Here is a 19,027-nt window from a genome sequence, read left to right on the forward strand (position 1 = left end):
ACCACCTACTGTAACTTTCACCTAGTGTCCCCTCAAACCTACCTGGCTATACATCACGTGTCAAACTCATTCCAAGGATGGCCAAGTGTCTGCGGGTTTTCGCTCCACCCTTATACTTGATTGATGGATAAAGGTCACTAATTAGTAAGGAACTCCTCTCACGTGGTTGTCTAGGTCTTAATTGAAGTGAAAGACCAAAAACCTGCTGCAGTCGGCCCTCCGTTGAATGAGTTTGACACCCCTGCTTTACGTGTACAAACTAGTGTCCCCTCAAACCCACCTGCCTTACATGTAAAAACTAGTGTCCCCTAAAACCCACCAGCCTTACATGTAAAAACTAGTGTCCCCTAAAACCCACCAGCCTTACATGTAAAAACTAGTGTACCCTAAAACCCACCAGCCTTACATGTAAAAACTAGTGTACCCTAAAACCCACCAGCCTTACATGTAAATACTAGTGTTTCCCTTCAAACCCACCACAGTCTTATCATACTTTCTTAGCCAACCATCCCATAGTCCTATAACCCCAACGGACTCACTCACAAAACCCCACCCATAACTTCCCTCCCCGCACAACCCTAACGTCCCTACGGCTGACCAGTCCAGTCAACCACAGCCTGCCTGCTGACACGGACAAATGACCCAATCCCCTGAGCCTCTCCTGGGCAGGCCCTTATTAACAGCCTAATGTTTTGAAGTCTATGTGTGCGTGTGGCGTGTGTGCGTGTGTGCGTGCGTGTGTGTGCGTGTGCGTGCGTGTGTGTGCGCGTGTCCGTGTGAGTGTCAATCCAAACAGAGTGGTTATAAAACAGAGGGCCCAAGGCCTTTGACATATGCTCTAAGAGATAGATCATGGCTATTGTGGACCTCAGAGAGAATGGAATGTGGTGGGTTGTTCGCTGGTTGCTCAGATTGCTGCAGACTGGCTCCAGGTCAGTTTGAACGTACCCGATAAGAGATATTGGATTCATACAGTATAATGAAGACTGGTTAAGGCAGCAGCTACTCTTCCTGGGGTCCAGCAAAATGAAGGCAGTTATACAATTTTATAAACATTATAAACATTACAATACATTCACAACAGCCCTTTGTGGCACCTGACCACATGACTGAACAGTAGTCCAGGTGCGACAAAACTAGGGCTTGAAGGACCTGCCTTGTTGATAGTGCTGTTAAGAAGGCAGAGCAGCGCTTTATTGTGGACAAACTTCTCCCCATCCTAGCTACTGTTGTATCAATATGTTTTGACCATGACAGTTCAGTTTAGTTTAGTCTCCTCAACCTGCTCAATTACCACGTTATTCATTACAAGATTTAGTCGAGGTTTAGTGAATGATTTGTCCCAAATACAATGCTTTTAGTTTTTCCTTGCCTCCCATTCTGAAATGAACTGCAGCTCTTTGTTAAGTGTTGCAGTCATTTCAGTCGCTGACATGTATAGCTGACATGTATAGTGTTGCGTCATCTGCAACATAGACACACTGGCTTTACTCAAATGTCGTTAGTAAAGATTTTTTTTTAAGTAAGGGGCCTAGACAGCTGCTGGGGAATTCCTGATTCTACCTGGATTTTGTTGGAGAGGCTTCCATTAAAGAACAACCTCTGTGTTCTGTTAGCAGGCAACTCTTTATCCAATATATAGCAGGGGGTGTAAAGCCATAACACATACATTTCTCAAGCAATGAACTATGATCGATAGCGTCAAAAGCCGCACTGAAGTCAAACAAAAGACCCCACAATGTTTTTATTATCAATTTCTATCAGCCAATCATCAGTCATTAATGTAAGTGTTGTGCTTGTTGAATGTCTTTCCCTATAAGTATGCTGAAAGTCTGTTGTCAATTTGTTTACTGTAAAATAGCATTGTATCTGGTCAAATACAATTTTTTCCAAAAGTTTCCAAAGGGTTGGTAACTGGCTGATTGGTCGGCTTTGAGCAAGTAAAGGGGCTGTACTATCCTTAGGTAGGGGAATAACTTTTGCTTTCCTCCAGGCCTTACATGTTCTAGTAGGCTTATATTGAAGATTTAACAAATAGGAGTGGCAAAATCATCCACTATCATCCTCAGTCATTTTCCATCCATGTTGTCAGATCCCAGTGGCTTGTCATTGTTCATAGACAACAATAATTTTTTTCACCTCTTCCACACTAACTTTACGGAATTAAAAATTTAAAATTTCATAATTTGGTCAGATATACTTGGATGTGTAGTGTCAGCATTTGTTGCTGGCATGTCATGCCTAAATTTGCTAATCTTGCCAAAGAAAAAATAATTAAAGGAGTTGGCAATGTCAGTGGGTTTTGTGTTGAATGAGCCATCTGATTCAATGAATGATGGAGCAGAGTTTGCCTTTTTTGCTTAAACTTTCATTTCAGGTGATCCAAAGCTTTTTACTATCTGCCTTTATGTCATTTATCTTTGTTTCATAGTGCAGTTTTCTTCTTTTTATTCAGTTTAGTCACATGATTTCTCAATTTGAAGTACGTTTGCAGATTGGTTGTGCAGCCAGACCTATTTGCCATTTCTTTTGCCTCATCCTTCTCAACCATACAATTTTTAAATTCCTCATCAATCCATGGGGATTTAACCGTTTTACAGTAATTTTGTTAATGGGTGCATGCTCATTAGTAACTGGGATAAGCAATTTCATAAATGTGTCAAGTGTGTTGTCTGATTGCTCCTCATTACACACCATGGACCAACAAATATTCTTTACATCGACAACATAGGAATCACTACAAAACGTCTTGTATGACCTCTTATACACTATATTTGGCCCAGCCTTTGGAACTTTGGTTTTCCTAGGTATGGCTACTATATTGTGATCACTACGTACGATGGATCTGGATACTGCATTCAAGCACATTTCTGCAGCATTAGTAAAGATGTGATCAATACACGTTCATGATTTCATTCCTGTGCTGTTTACTACCCTGGTAGCTTGATTGATAACCTGAACCGGGTTGCAGTTACTAGTTACATTTTGAAGCTTTATCTTGAGTGGGCAGCTTGATGAAAGCCAGTCAATATTTTAATCACCCAGAAAATATACCTCTCTATTGATATCACATACATTATCAAGCATTTCACACGTTATCCAGATACTGACTGTTAGCACTTGGTGGTCTATAGCAGCTTCCCACCAGAATGGGCTTTAGGTGAGGCAGATGAACCTGTAGCCATATTACTTCAACAGTATTTAACATGAGATCCTCTCTAAGCATTACTGGAATGTGGTTCTGAATAACAACAGCCACACCTCCACCTTTGGCATTTCTGTCTTTTCTGTAGATGTTATAACCATATATTGCTACCACTGTATCATCAAAGATATTGTCTAAGTGAGTTTCAGAGATGGTCAGAATATGAATGTCATCTGTTACAAGCAAATTATTCATTTCATGAACCTTGTTTCTTAAGTTACATATGTTAACGTAAATATTTTTAACACTTTTCTGGGATGCATGATTGTTTTTCTTGCTTTACTGGGAAGCCTAGCAGAGGTAGACATCCTATGGTTATTTATATTAGCGCAGGGTGGTCTGCACACAGTGGGCTTCCTGTTAGGGGACACCAACCCAAGTACTAACAATATAACACTGATTCATAGGCATGTAATTACATACAATAGCTGTAGAATCAGCAGAGGCATTCAGGACAGTAAGAGGGACATAAATTAGGTTACTTACATTGTGTCCTCCAACAACCTTTGCTGGAGCATTATGACAACTCAGTGACACAATGGTAGTGATTAAATCAGCTGGGCTTGGGTCAAGGAACACAAATGATTTGGGTGAATACCATCCTCCTTATACTATGCGCTTTGTTTCCAGAAGCTATCGGAATTGTCAATAAGTGTTACACCGACAGAGCTGCAATTGTCTCATAGCCAGTTATGGAAGACTAAAAGTCTGCTGAACAGTTCAATGCCATGATTTAGGGAGGGCAGAGAGACAGATATTATGAGGCATTTGTTGGTGTCAAGTAGTGACCCAATCAGTTCTTTCAAATCCATCTTCAGCTGTTATGAGCTGCCCTTCATAATGCCATTCGACCCCACATGAACCATGACAGTATCAGCCTGACTCACAGCCACGAGAAGCAACCTGGTGATATCCTGAACTTTTGCCCCAGGAAAACACAAAGTCTTTGCCCCAGGTACAGACATATGCCTCACCATCGAACTCCCTATCACAATAGCCGGAATGATCCAGCCTCTGCTGTGTCTCGAAGCTTATTGCAAGGCCAGAGCCACATAACTCACCTGAAAAGAGGGCTGCTGAAACGCCGGCTGCGTACAGGCCACAACAGCCAAAGGGACAGAGCTCTGATCCAGAAAGCACAGCCCAGCGGAGGTGGGCCGCGGTGGTCCAGGCTGTGCTCAGCCAATTGACTGACTAGGGAGAGGTACATGTTTCAAACTGACCACCATAGCCCCTGTGCCCAAGAAAGCGAAGGTAACCTGACTAAATGATTACCGCCCCGTAGCACTCGCGTCAGTAACCATGAAGTGCTTTGAAAGGCTGGTCACATCAACTCTATCATGCCGGAAACCCTAGACCCACTCCAATTCGTATGCAGCCCAAACAGATCCACAGATGACGCAATCTCAATCGCACTCCACACTGGCATTTTCCACCTGGACAAAAGGAACACCTATGTGAGAATGCTGTTCATTGACTACAGCTCGGCGTTCAACACTGTAGTGCCCACAAAGCTCATCACTAAGCTAAGTGATGTTTTTACACTGCTGCTACTCGCTGTTTATTATCTATGCATAGTCACTTTCCCCATACCTACATGTACAAATTACCTCAACTAACCCATACCCCCACCCATTGACTCGGTACCGGTATCCCCTGTATAGAGCCTTGTTATTGTTATGTCATTTTCGCGTGTTACTTTTTATATATTTTTTTACTTTCGTTTATTTAGTAAATATTTTCTTAAATCGATTCCTTGAACTGCATTGTTGGTTAAGGGCTTGTAAGTAAACATTTCACGGTAAGGTCTACCTGTTGTATTCGGTGCATGTGACAAATAAAAGTTTGATTCGACATCCACAGCCATAGAGGGAACACACAAGTTCCTGGAAGAAGACAGCTGGGACAGGGGCTAAAAGCGTTAAGTCTGGACCTGCATCGGGGGGAAGGAGGCAGGCGCGCCGAGAACGCAAATTCTTGTTCTTTCTGGTTCCGACACATGAACGCTCACCTGGAATCGGTCAATGAGCAGCCATTTCCTGGTTAAAGGTAGAAGAGGGGTGCAGTGGCAGAAATTGATCATAGTCCAGGAAGGTCCCATTATGATCGTCTTGGATGTTTTGACAGGAAGCATTTAAAGATGCCAATAGTAAGGGCGCTGTACTGCAGCGCCAGCTGTGCCATCAGAGTCCCTGGGTTCGCGCCCAGGCTCTGTCGTAACCGGCCGCGACCGGGAGGTCCGTGGGGCGACGCACAATTGGCCTAGCGTCGCCCGGGTTAGGGAGGGCTTGGTCGGTAGGGGTGTCCTTGTCTCATCGCGCACCAGCGACTCCTGTGGCGGGCTGGGCGCAGTGTACGCTAACCAAGGTGGCCAGGTGCACGGTGTTTACTCCGGCGCATTGGTGCGGCTGGCTTCCGGGTTGGATGTGCGCACAGCGGCTTGGTTGGGTTGTGTATCGGAGGACGCATGACTTTCAACCTTCGTCTCTCCCGAGCCCGTATGGGAGTTGTAGCGATGAGACAAGATAGTAGCTACTACAACAATTGGATACCACGAAAAAGGGGTAAAATTCCAAAAAAAAAAGGATGCCAATAGTCTCATGGAATCCTTATTCAGTTCAAGGCACTTGGTCAAATGTGTTTATTTCTTCATGAAAAGTAATATTCCTTTCTTTAGCTGCATCAAGTTCAATATATTTTTCACAAATGAAGGTATCCATCAGACCTTTCCCCGTGACAACTACGAACACGTCACAGATTCATCACTTAATAGCACGCAAGTCCCCAGCAGATTCAAAGGAGTTCACTGCTGAACGCCTACATTTCCCGGCGCCGCCAGGGACATAGAAGCTCCCTCCGTGGCCGCAGACACCCCTAGCAGTGCCTCTGCACAACTGTGTGGTTGTCTGTCTCTCGTTGAATGTGGAGAGCGAGAGAGAAGCGCATGGAGGGTGGGTGATGGCTGGTTCGGTTGTCAGTGGCAGGTTGCCGGCTATGTGCTACGCACTGGCCCGGCTGCATGTTAGCGTTTGGTGTAGCCTTTCAGACCTGTTTCGGGCGTGTCCCCAGTGTCTGTAGTCATGGCGGACACAAAACATACGTTACAGCATGTACTGGCCAACAATTGGAGTCACACGCTGGAAATAAGGACTTTCCTTTGGTAGTTCTATAGAGAGTGTTGTTTAAGTTGAGCTCTTGGTAGCCTGGTTCCATTGTTGATATCCAGGTACCATATACAGTGCCTTGCGAAAGTATTCGGCCCCCTTGAACTTTGCGACCTTTTGCCACATTTCAGGCTTCAAACATAAAGATATAAAAATGTATTTTTTTGTGAAGAATCAACAACAAGTGGGACACAATCATGAAGTGGAACGACATTTATTGGATATTTCAAACTTTTTTAACAAATCAAAAACTGAAAAATTGGGCGTGCAAAATTATTCAGCCCCCTTAAGTTAATACTTTGTAGCGCCACCTTTTGCTGCGATTACAGCTGTAAGTCGCTTGGGGTATGTCTCTATCAGTTTTGCACATCGAGAGACTTACATTTTTTCCCATTCCTCCTTGCAAAACAGCTCGAGCGCAGTGAGGTTGGATGGAGAGCATTTGTGAACAGCAGTTTTCAGTTCTTTCCTCAGATTCTCGATTGGATTCAGGTCTGGACTTTGACTTGGCCATTCTAACACCTGGATATGTTTATTTTTGAACCATTCCATTGTAGATTTTGCTTTATGTTTTGGATCATTGTCTTGTTGGAAGACAAATCTCCGTCCCAGTCTCAGGTCTTTTGCAGACTCCATCAGGTTTTCTTCCAGAATGGTCCTGTATTTGGCTCTATCCATCTTCCCATCAATTTTAACCATCTTCCCTGTCCCTGCTGAAGAAAAGCAGGCCCAAACCATGATGCTGCCACCACCATGTTTGACAGTGGGGATGGTGTGTTCAGCTGTGTTGCTTTTACGCCAAACATAACGTTTTGCATTGTTGCCAAAAAGTTAAATTTTGGTTTCATCTGACCAGAGCACCTTCTTCCACATGTTTGGTGTGTCTCCCAGGTGGCTTGTGGCAAACTTTAAACAACACTTTTTATGGATATCTTTAAGAAATGGCTTTCTTCTTGCCACTCTTCCATAAAGGCCAGATTTGTGCAATATACGACTGATTGTTGTCCTATGGACAGAGTCTCCCACCTCAGCTGTAGATCTCTGCAGTTCATCCAGAGTGATCATGGGCCTCTTGGCTGCATCTCTGATCAGTCTTCTCCTTGTATGAGCTGAAAGTTTAGAGGGACGGCCAGGTCTTGGTAGATTTGCAGTGGTCTGATACTCCTTCCATTTCAATATTATCGCTTGCACAGTGCTCCTTGGGATGTTTAAAGCTTGGGAAATCTTTTTGTATCCAAATCTGGCTTTAAACTTCTTCACAACAGTATCTCGGACCTGCCTGGTGTGTTCCTTGTTCTTCATGATGCTCTCTGCGCTTTTAACGGACCTCTGAGACTACCACAGTGCAGGTGCATTTATACGGAGACTTGATTACACACAGGTGGATTGTATTTATCATCATTAGTCATTTAGGTCAACATTGGATCATTCAGAGATCCTCACTGAACTTCTGGAGAGAGTTTGCTGCACTGAAAGTAAAGGGGCTGAATAATTTTGTACGCCCAATTTTTCAGTTTTTAATTTGTTAAAAAAGTTTGAAATATCCAATAAATGTCGTTCCACTTCATGATTGTGTCCCACTTGTTGTTGATTCTTCACAAAAAAATACAGTTTTATATCTTTATGTTTGAAGCCTGAAATGTGGCAAAAGGTCGCAAAGTTCAAGGGGGCCGAATACTTTCGCAAGGCACTGTACATGGATGAACGCTTCACGGCAGACTGTAACCATTTAACTCTTTAACGTTTTGTTTGTAGCTACAGTGGCTTGCGAAAGTATTTACCCCCCTTCGCATTTTTCCTATTTTCTTGCCTTACAACCTGGAATTAACATTTATTTTTTGGGGAGGTTATATCATTTGATTTACACAACATGCCTACCACTTGTGAAACAAAGAAGAAATAAGACAAAAAACAGAAAACTTGAGCGTGCATAACTATTCATCCCCACAAAATCAATCATTTGTAGAACCAACTTTTGCAGCAATTACAGCTGCAAGTCTCTTGGGGTATGCCTCTATAAGCTTGGCACATCTAGCCACTGTGGTTTTTGCCAATTCTTCAAGGCAAAACTGCTCCAGCTCCTTCAAGTTGGATGGGTTCTGCTGGTGTACAGCAATCTTTAAGTCATACCACAGATTCTCAATTGGATTGAGGTCTGGGCTTTGACTAGGCCATTCCAAGACTTTTAAATGTGTCCCCTTAAACCACTCGAGTGTTGCTTCAGCAGTATGCTTAGGGTCATTGTCCTACTGGAAGGTGAACCTACGTCCCAGTCTCAAATCTCTGGAAGACTGAAGCATGTTTCCTTCAAGAATTTCCCTGTATTTTGTGCCATCCATCCTTCCTTCAGTTCTGACTAGTTTCCCAGTCCCTGACTAGTTTCCCAGTCCCTGACTAGTTTCCCAGTCCCCGTGTTTGCTTATTTCTTTCTTTAAGCAATGGCCACACTTTCGTAAAGCCCAGATCTGTGGAGTGTACAGCTTAAAGTGGTCCTATGGACAGATACTCCAATCTCCGCTGTGGAGCTTTAAAGCTCCTTCAGGGTTGTCTTTGGTCTCTTTGTTGCCTCTCTGATTAATGCCCTCCTTGCCTGGCCCATTAGTTTTGGTGGGTGGCCCTCTCCTTGACAGGTTTGTTTTTTTAATGATGGATTTAATGGTGCTCTGTGGGATGTTCAAAGTTTCTGATATTTTTTTATAACCCAACCCTGATCTGTACTTCTACACAACTTTGTCTCTGACCTGTTTGGAGAGCTCCTTGGTCTTTATGGTGCCCCTTGCTTAGTGGTGTTGCAGACTCTGGGGCCTTTCAGAACATACTGAGATCATGTGACACTTAGATTGCACACAGGTGGACTTAATTATGTGACTTCTGAAGGTAATTGGTTGCACCAGATCTTATTTAGGGGCTTCATAGCAAAGGGGGTGAAAACATATACACGCACCACTTTTCAGTTGTTGTTTTTTTAGACATTTCTGAAACAAGTCATCTTTTTCATTTCACCTCACCAATTTGGACTATTTCGTGTGTGTCCATTATATGAAATTCATTTAAATTACAGTTTGTAATGCAACAAAATAGGAAAAACGGCAAGTGTGGTGAATACTTTTACAAGGCACTGTACGTCTTGTTTGGCCAGCATTGTGTCAAGTCAATGTGGTTCACACTGAGCCTGGCGTGTGCAGAAAGTAGCCCATCCCTTTTTTCCAACTGATTTGTCGATATAAATTCAGGGCATCAATGTTGTTGAGAAAAGTAGCAGAACTTTTGTCGTTCCCGATGGCTAACGTTATGTCTTTCAAAAACGGCGCAGTAGAAAGGTCCCAGGTTAACGTGGAGGTGTTGGATGGAGATACTTGGATGCATACAGTATATTGATGACTGTCCCGAAGTCAGTTTGGAGGTGCTTGGTTATGAGACTTAGCTGCCTATGAGAGGAGGTGTGGACGTTATAGACACTACCTTGTCCCTTTATCTCCTCCCATCTTCCTCAATCCTCCTTCTTCTTCTCTCGCCATCTGAGGCTGCTATATTCTATCAGTCCCATTATTCAATTTCAATGTATGGCTTAATTGTTCAATGCGGGGAAATGTGTTTGGTCATTTGTGCTGACATCACATGTGATATAGTCTCCTTGCTTATGTGGCTTGATTTAATGTTGTGCATGTGGTTGTGTATCTGTGATTGTTGTGTGTGTCAACTTTCGTTGTTGTGTCTGCGTGTGTGTTTGTACGTCAGTGTGTATCTCAGATCCCTCCTGGCATGTGTCCTGTGCTCCCGCTGTCCAGACCCCCCACTGGACCTCTTCTGAGTACACTCCTCCCTACCCCACCGCCGGCCCTCGCCTCTTCATCACCCCCCTCTACGGGGCTGAGGAGAGGCCCCAGGCCCCCCTACCCCTCCCTAGCCCCCTGGTCACTTGGAGAGGGTCCACGATGGGTATGCGGGACGGGGGCAGTGTGGCAGGGCTCTCCTGCACCCCGACCCCTTTAGAGGGGATGGAAATGCACTAGCTCCTCCGAACCCCTAGAAAGCGCCACAGAGCACTGAGTGTCATCTGTCCCTGCTGTATGTTGGCCTGTCTGAGGAGAAGAAGCCTGAACAGCTAAGGCTATTGGCTGAGACTGAGAGACTCATTTATATTACAAAAGACACACACACACACACACACACACACACACACACACACACACACACACACACACACACACACACACACACACACACACACACACATATATATATATATACTTATATCAGAGGAGGCTGGTGGGCGAAGCTATAGGAGGACGGGCTCATTGTAATGACTGGAGTGGAATGGAGTCAAACATGTGGTTTCCATATGTTTGAAGTGTTTGATACCTTCCATTGATTCCATTCCAGCCATTACAATGAGCCCATCCTCCTATAGCACCTACCACCAGCCTCCACTGATAATATATATAATACATTGTAATGTGTTTTAATTCTATTTCAGTGTTATCGACCATTACAAAAGTCCAGCAGTGATGGGCATTGGACACAAGGCGTATTGCTGAATTGTTTGGGATTTTGGAAGCGTATTTGGAAATTTGAGATAATTTGAGATCATTGAGATCATTTTTTAGTTTTGAGATCTTTTGGAGTCTGTTCAGGCTTTCTTGTATCATCAATATAATGTTTTAACATTAAACTCATTACAATCACTCACCAGTCATTGTATGCCTCATATCATACTGTATAAGAACCTTATTAATTACTGAAGTTTATTAGACTGTTGTGTTTTCACCCACTAAAGTGAAGGTAACCCCTTACGTTAATAAGTTCCTCTGCTCATTTCATATCTCAAGACTGTGATTCCAGATTTAACTTTACTCGCCTCTTTCTCCCTCTAGTCGGCAGGTTCGTGCGGCGCCGGGCCGGACCATGCTGAAGAGCACAAGCGTGAGCGGTGAGATCTACGCGTCAGAGCGCACTGACGGCAGCCAATCGGATACGGCGCTGGGCACGGTGGGCATGGGTGGCAAGAAGAGACGCTCCAGCCTCAGTGCCAGGGTGGTTTCCATCGTCTCCAACAGACGTAGTCGCAGCACGTCGCAGATCGTCGGCCCGGGTGAGTTCAAAGGTCAAAACGGACCCTCACCCAAATGAAGGAGACGCTCGGGATGGTTGTGGTTTGAAAATGTGGCTCTGGTATTTTGATTTGATTTATGGTTTACATTGAAAGACGGTGGTAGACAGACATTTAACAATTGGACATTACAGACAGTAAAAATGAGACAGTACGGACAATCAACAAGTGTCCATGACATGATAGCTCTCAGGTGTTTTTTTAGGGTTAAGAGTGACCTGAAGCTACCTTATAGCACTTTCATCTGAATCAGACAGTACAAAAAACAGAGAAGCACGTCACTCTTGACCTTGTGTTTACGTGACTGCGCACCAAAATGTCCTCATGCTGGAATTCCAATCTTACGAATACAACCCACAAAAATGTTAAAAAAAGAGTTTCAAAACAACATGCTTCTACTCCAGATGACACCAGCTGCGGCCAAGCTTTCAGTCAGAGAGACTTGAAGGAATCTTTCTCAGCCTGGCTGGACTCACTGGAGGGTGGGGAGAGAGAGAGGAAGCAGAGAGGCAGAGAGAGAGGTAGTTGAAAGGCTCCAACTGCACTCTCTTCCTCTTTTTTTGCACTCCCCCTTTGTAGCTGACATAAAAAGCCATTATAAAGGAAACTAGGGCCTAGGGGGGGTCTCTCCATGCCTCTCACCTCTCTCCCCATTGTTATATAGTATAGCAGTACGATTGGTGTTCTGTGTGATAGTTGCCCTCTTCACTGACAAAATCTAGAATTCATGTTGGGTTGAGAGAAATATTGTTTTATGGTTGATACGGGTGATTCTTGCTGTACTACAATTCATTTAAGGTTAGCGTTCTTTGTCATGAATCTTGTTCTAGAGGCAGCTCTGCAGAGTGGTCACTAGCTGGCACAGCCATAAAGCCATTAAATCAGCCTAAGTCTTTTAAGCCTAAGTCTAAGCTTAACCACACTGCTAACCTTAAATTAAGACGAAAAAAACACACAAAAAATCATGAATTTCTACAATATATCCAATTTTGACTTTGCAGCTGGCCCTTCTAGAGGAAATCGCTCAGTTCTGCCTCCAGGGAAAGATTCATAACAATAAACATCAACCTGCGTATCATCATCATGTACTACTGTATCGTTCTTTAGGATTGACTGTACGGTACGCCATTGTCTGTATTAGGACAGAAGGATCTTGTTGGTTGTGTTGACGTGACGAGGGATGGAACCTTGAAACAACAAACCATGTTGTTCTTTCTCTCCAACCCTCTCCAACCCTCTCCAACCCATTGTTCAGCTGTGACTTGTGAAAACACAATGACAGAAAAGTATACTTTGACTTCCCGGTTCTTTCAATTTCTCTTTCGTGTCCTTTGTCCTCTGAGATGAGTGGCCGTTCCCCAGCTCTGTCACTGTGTCCTATCATGAATACATGGCACCACACCTGGTTCTCCTCAAGAGGACGACAAAATAAAGCCTTCTGGCCTAAATGTGTTCATCCTCGAGAGTTCTGTTGTTTAGCACTGACCCATATAAACTAAGGCCTGGAAGATAGCACTTCAGGTCTCAGGAAGACAGTAGATTAGCCGTGCTAACTTAGCCATTAGCCTTAGCTATCCGCTACATTGTGTCTATTTTTTTCCTCTCCGGTACCAGAGGGGAAGGGGAAGAAGGAGAAGGGTGCGTCCATCCAGAGGAGCACAGAGACGGGCATGGCTGTAGAGATGACCAGGAACATGAGTCGACAGTCCAGTAAAGAGTCCACCAACGGCACCATGAACAGCTGCAACTCCGAGGGAAAGTCAGTATCTCCAATCTCTCTCTCTCTCTATATATATATATATATATATATATCTCTTTATTTCTCTCTCTCTCTCGCTATCTCTCCCTGTATACTGTATGTCTCTCTCCTTTTCCTCCCTCTACCCCCTATTATTTTTGTCCCTTTCTTCCTGTTTCTGTTTATGGGTACAAATATTTTTTTTCTCCAATGTTACATGAATTGACATTCACTGTGAAGTAAACAACCCAGTATTTCAGCATGATTGCAGTAAATTGGATAGATAATTTCACCTAGGACCCATAAGTCATGTACGGTAATTAGCTGTATATTGACTGTGTTCTTCCTCTGTTCCAGTCTGCTTTTCGGTGGGGTGCGTCTGGGACAGCCAGGCAACCAGTTCAGCGACTTCCTGGATGGTCTGGGTCCCGCCCAGCTGGTGGGCAGACAAACGCTGGCCACACCTGCCATAGGTGAGTAGATATCCCCCTATTCTGTTCTGTCTACACATCATGTTATTGCCCTATCGTAGTTCCTCTTCCCTCCCCAATTGATAGCTTATTGCTCAGCTATTTCTATACCCTTCCCTTCTCCCACAAATCCGTTTCATTGATTCACATCGCTTCCTGTCCTCCGTCTCCATATTACCTCCATTACTCAATATCCTTCCAACTTCCCTCTTGAGAGACTCTTTTGCCCACTTTTCTTACTACTTCCTATTTCGTGACCTTAGGTGTGTTCGTGCAGTAAGCCTAACGAAGCCGATTGTAGTCGGGGGAGGTGCATCTGCCAAAAGTCAGACACTGTGGTGGTTTTCCAACAGCAAGGCTCAGATCAACATGGCAGTGTCAACATAGCTGCTATTGTTTATAAAAACAAAATCTTTATGTCGAAATTAACTTTTCTATACCCCTTTATCACACACTATCAAACTGAAAACAAAACATGTGTACAATTAATTGGTTAGAGAGAGGTCTCAAATATCACTTTCATTTGTAACTTTAGAATCGGGGTAAATTTGGTTCCTGTTTTAGGCATGTCTTTGGCCATTTCCATCAAACAAAAACACCCTAATGATTGGTTGACAAATAGTGTCTCCAACACTGCAGGTGATGACTGCATGGTGCAGTTGGGTGAGAAGCAACTGCAGCGACTTGAAGGTGTCTTCATCAAAAACTGCATGACCTTTGATCACATGATTTTTGGAAATGTTTATACCCATAATGCAAAACACGACAGTGACCATCAAGTGATCTGCTCGAACATCCCCCTTATCTCCTGCCTACTTCCTGTTCTGATTCGTTCAATCCAGTTCCTGTTTAGTCGACCAGAGACAAAACAGAAGGCGAGACATCAGCTGCTATCGCATTGGTGCATATAGGAAGCCGGAACTGTGAAAAAATCATCTATAGTGAACGGCCTGAGTCAGACATCTTCATTTATCCACCATCTTTGGTCAACTCGTTCTACTTCTTCTTCCTCCCAGGTGATATTCAGATCGGAATGATGGACAAGAAGGGTCAGCTGGAGGTGGAGGTGATCAGAGCTCGGGGCCTTGTACAAAAGCCTGGATCCAAATCCCTCCCTGGTGAGACACTGGTGGTAGCGCCACCTAAGGGTGGAGGACTGCATTGAGACAAAATCATATTCACTGCGAAGTCCATTGAAAGTGCTTTTTAATCCAGGAGTAGTCTTATCTGGGTCCATGTAATCGCCCACCTAGAGAAAACTATTCGACCAGACCATGTTTAGAACCACAATTGAGTATCCGTATCTGCCTCTTGTTTCTTTCTATCGTCAGCTCCATACGTCAAGGTCTATCTGTTGAATAATGGAGCGTATGTAGCCAAAAAGAAAACCAAGATTGCACGGAAAACGCTGGACCCGCTGTACCAGCAAGCGCTGCAATTTGAGGAGAGCCCACAGGGTAAAGTCTTACAGGTGAGGGTCAAAGCCTTGTTTCATAAAGAAAAGTTCAATCACTTTTTAATTCAATAATTCAATAAATGCATCGACTGAATAACATTAAAACCAGTTTTTAAATTTATTTATTTAACCTTTAACCATTTAAGCTGTAAAGGTTTTAATCAATACATTTTTGGGGGTCTTTTTTTCTCCTTCAGGTGATTGTCTGGGGAGACTACGGACGAATGGACCACAAAAGCTTCATGGGAGTTGCACAAATCCTATTGGAGGAACTAGACTTAACAAGCACAGTGATTGGCTGGTACAAGTTGTTCCCACCCTCCTCCTTAGTGGACCCCACACTAGCCTCCCTGACTCGACGTGCTTCCCAGTCGTCATTGGACAGCTCCTCGGGCCCACCGGGCACCCGATCCTAGTGGACCAATAGGACTACAGCTACCAATCTTAATGGACCAATGGGACTATGGCTAGCCTACCGCTTTGTGAAACGAATTAACGTCACCTTAGAGATTAGCGGACAAAAATTATTCTAGAACAACAACAATCAAGAAACAGAGTCACAATGATTAACAAAAAAGCTTTGTTGAGATCTGACAATCACTCCTGGCATCGTTTAATCTCTTTGTTTGTTTTAGAGAGCGTTAGATTTCAGTGTTTCATTCCAGTAACGAGTTCGCCATTGTTTTTTCGCGGTTGTAATCTAAGAACTAGGGCTGTCGGTAATAAACAATGTTCGGAAGCTAGGTAAGGCTGTACTTGAGTCGAGCGGTAAGGAGACACTCGATTCATTGAAGAAACTAAGTAGAAATGTAAATGTGAAAGGAAGCAGGGTGGTAGTTTTTAGTCAAACCATCAATAAACAAAGAAATGTATGTTAGCGTCGGAATGTATGGACCCAAGACAGAGGTGTCATCCTCCTTGTCTCTCAGGGGGTGCCATAATGTCCTCTCCGCAGTGGCCCCCATCCGGCCCCCAAACAGACTGCCAGCACTTCGGCCCCTAGGGCAGAGTGCTTCTGAGTGGGGTTGGTCCGGGCAAACAGGGGTCTCCTTCTGGTGCCTAGACTTTGTGGTTTCACATTACTGGTCCTTCTTTGTCAAAATATCATTTTTTTGTTTTCAATATGTTTACCATGGCTGGTCCAAGCCGCTCTCTCGTTTTTGTCTTTGGTACGTTTGACTCTTTTTTTTCTCAGTTTGTTACTTATGGCACAAAAATGTTTTTATGATGAGTATGAGGTTTACGATGCGTTGTCTGATGTATGCATGGAAAAGAATAAAAAGACACAAGGAAAAAATACGAAATAGAGAACATTAAAAAAAAAAGTGTCTGCAATGAGATGCAGGGGACTGTTCAGTGACACATCTTAAATGACGATTTTTACACTTGACGATGAGATTAGTGTGGGATTACAATGTTGTTACTTCGTTCAGTCACCTACAAAAAGTCCAACCCAGTTGTCTTTGTATAGATGTATATTAGACCTCCAAGGAGGTTGACCAATAAATATAATTATACATTTCATTTTGAACTATCACCAGGGTGTCAACAAGTGACTGTAAAAAAAGACGTATCTTTGTCCACAATCACGAGAACTTTCATTTAGCTGTTTTCCTGGAGCATCCTTCCCCTCACCCCAGCACATGTTTAGGGGTTTTATCCAAAACTTGAGTTTACATTATTTTGAGATTCAAAAACGCAAGCAAAATAAGCCTGATTTTTTTTTTTTATGGCCAAAACTTTAACTTTTTGAGAAAAAAAATATAAAAAATACTGCTTGCAAATGTAATTATTTGGTTCATTTCATTTCTTCTTTGTCTCGATTTTTTGGAAAAACTAAAAACATCAGTTGCTCAAATTTCCCTTCTGCATCTTTGTGAATGTGAAAAGTAACCAATCAGATTGAGCTTTCCGGACAGGAGCACCAATGCTCATCCTTCGTCAGGCCCGCTGACCCCTGCCACACCAAAAGGGGGCGTGGCCAGCATGACTCGGACCTGTTCCAAGCTGCATGCACATTTTGTAAAACAAAAACGATACTGGAAAAAAAAGATTGAATTGAACTAGATATGTGTGTTCGTTCCACATACCCGTAGGCCCGCTTGTATGTTGCATGCACTTGTACAGTTTGCTCGTACTTAAATATAAAGAGAAACCGAAGCCATTCACATCACGCGAAGACATTCAAAATTATCAGCTGCAGTCAAGTCTAGTCCACATCCTTCATTCCGGTGCTGAATGTTTTTCGAAACCAACTGATTACCGAGATTATGTTGATGCCTTTTTTTAAAGCTATTGAACCCGTGCTGTACTGTCGTACTAAGCAATCCTCACCGCCCATTCTTTCAAATCTACAGTTACTGTACACATAGTTTACCTCTATGGGGCTGAGACTACATGTTTGAATATGTATAAATCAGATCAATTTATATACAAAGTATAGTTATGTTGAACATAATGATGTAATAAGATATATGGATACACATGTTACACAAATTATTTAGAGTATAATGTACCAAAAGTAATTTAGGTATGTTGTAAATATATTTTCAACGAACCAAACGGTTTAGTGATATTTACGAAAGGGGCCAAGTCAGATTACGGGGACATTGTCAAGTTCCTTAAGACTACGATTGGATTTAGAAAGTCACAAAGGGACACTACTTTACTTCAAGGCTTCAGGGGATAGTCCCAAATTGCCACACTTGAGTGTACTAGGGTATCAGGCCATATTATCTGCAAAAGCTGTCGTCACTACACCTCTCTCTCTCTCCATGCTTTGAAACCTACAACCTACGACCCCAGCCATGTAAAACCCCATTTATAAAAACGTCAATTTTTTTGTTTCATGTTTAGTGAGTTATTTTTTTATTTTGTCAGTATTATTAGGAGAAAAAAAAAATGCTGATTGTTTACAATTTATGTGTTCAAACTGAAACAACAACTACAAAAGAAACCGATCAGATAAAAAAAGAAAGTATTCACTGCAGCGTTTCTTGTTTGGTATAACAGGTGTGGCTCAAATGATGAGTATGTTTTATATAAAAAAATATATATAAAAAGAGTTCATTTTTATTATTTCCAAATAAAAAAGAATGTGTGGAAGAATTCTCCCTCATACTTGCTGTTGTTGTTCCACTGTCAACCCTCTCCTCCTACCATCCCTGGGTTCATAGTCCTATTGAAAATCATTTGAAACAGTTCAACTGGCCGTGATTGAGCTTGTCTGATAGAATGGAACCAATTCTCAAAATTGCAAACCCCGCCCATCTGACAATCCAGGCAGGCTAAAGCAAACACTAAGGGCTGGATTCAATCTCTATCGCGGAGGTGTCGCGGAAGATCTGCCTAAAACTTTTAAAAAATAAGTTCCGGTTGAGCCGACATTCAGTGCCTTCAGAAACTATTCAGACCCCTTGATTTTTTCCCCATTTGTTAGGTTACAGCCTTATTCTAAAATTGATTCAATATATTTTTTTCCTGATCAATCTACACACAATAATGATAAAGCAAAAACACGTTTTAAGAAATTGTTGATCATTTCAACAAAAAAATGTAATAATGAAATATCACATTTACATAAGACCCTTTACTCAGTACTTTGTTGAAGCACCTTTGGCAGCGATTACACCTTCAAGTCTTCTTGGGTATGACGCTACAAGTTTGGCACACCTGTATTTGGGGAGTTTCTCCCATTCTTCTCTGCAGATCCTCTCAAGCTCTGTCAGGTTGGATGAGGAGTGTTGCTGCAGAGCTATTTCCAGGTGTCTCCAGAGATGTTTGAACGGGTTGTCATCAAGGATCTCTCTGTACTTTGTTCCGTTCATCTTTGCCTCGATCCTGACTAGTCTCCCAGTCCCTGCCGCTGAAAAACATCCCCACAA

General features: G+C 43.0%; 1 protein-coding gene across 2 annotated transcripts in view; it reads left to right on the top strand.

Annotated features, from left to right (window-relative positions):
• Nucleotides 1–18,251, top strand: part of LOC110487294 (regulating synaptic membrane exocytosis protein 1) — a 98,685-nt gene extending 80,434 nt beyond the window's left edge. The window contains exons 26-31 of one of the 2 annotated variants that reach the window (XM_036940423.1): nucleotides 11,244–11,461; nucleotides 13,094–13,238; nucleotides 13,575–13,690; nucleotides 14,704–14,805; nucleotides 15,019–15,158; nucleotides 15,341–15,559. In XM_036940423.1, the coding sequence (XP_036796318.1) occupies nucleotides 11,244–11,461; nucleotides 13,094–13,238; nucleotides 13,575–13,690; nucleotides 14,704–14,805; nucleotides 15,019–15,158; nucleotides 15,341–15,559 (940 nt within the window). Of the gene's footprint in view, nucleotides 1–11,243; nucleotides 11,462–13,093; nucleotides 13,239–13,574; nucleotides 13,691–14,703; nucleotides 14,806–15,018; nucleotides 15,159–15,340 lie in introns of both variants that reach the window. The other variant, XM_036940422.1, reaches the window with a different exon arrangement.
• The last annotated feature ends 776 nt before the right edge of the window (nucleotides 18,252–19,027 follow it).

This window comes from Oncorhynchus mykiss, chromosome 13 (genome assembly GCF_013265735.2).
Source record: "Oncorhynchus mykiss isolate Arlee chromosome 13, USDA_OmykA_1.1, whole genome shotgun sequence".
NCBI lineage: Eukaryota > Metazoa > Chordata > Actinopteri > Salmoniformes > Salmonidae > Oncorhynchus > Oncorhynchus mykiss.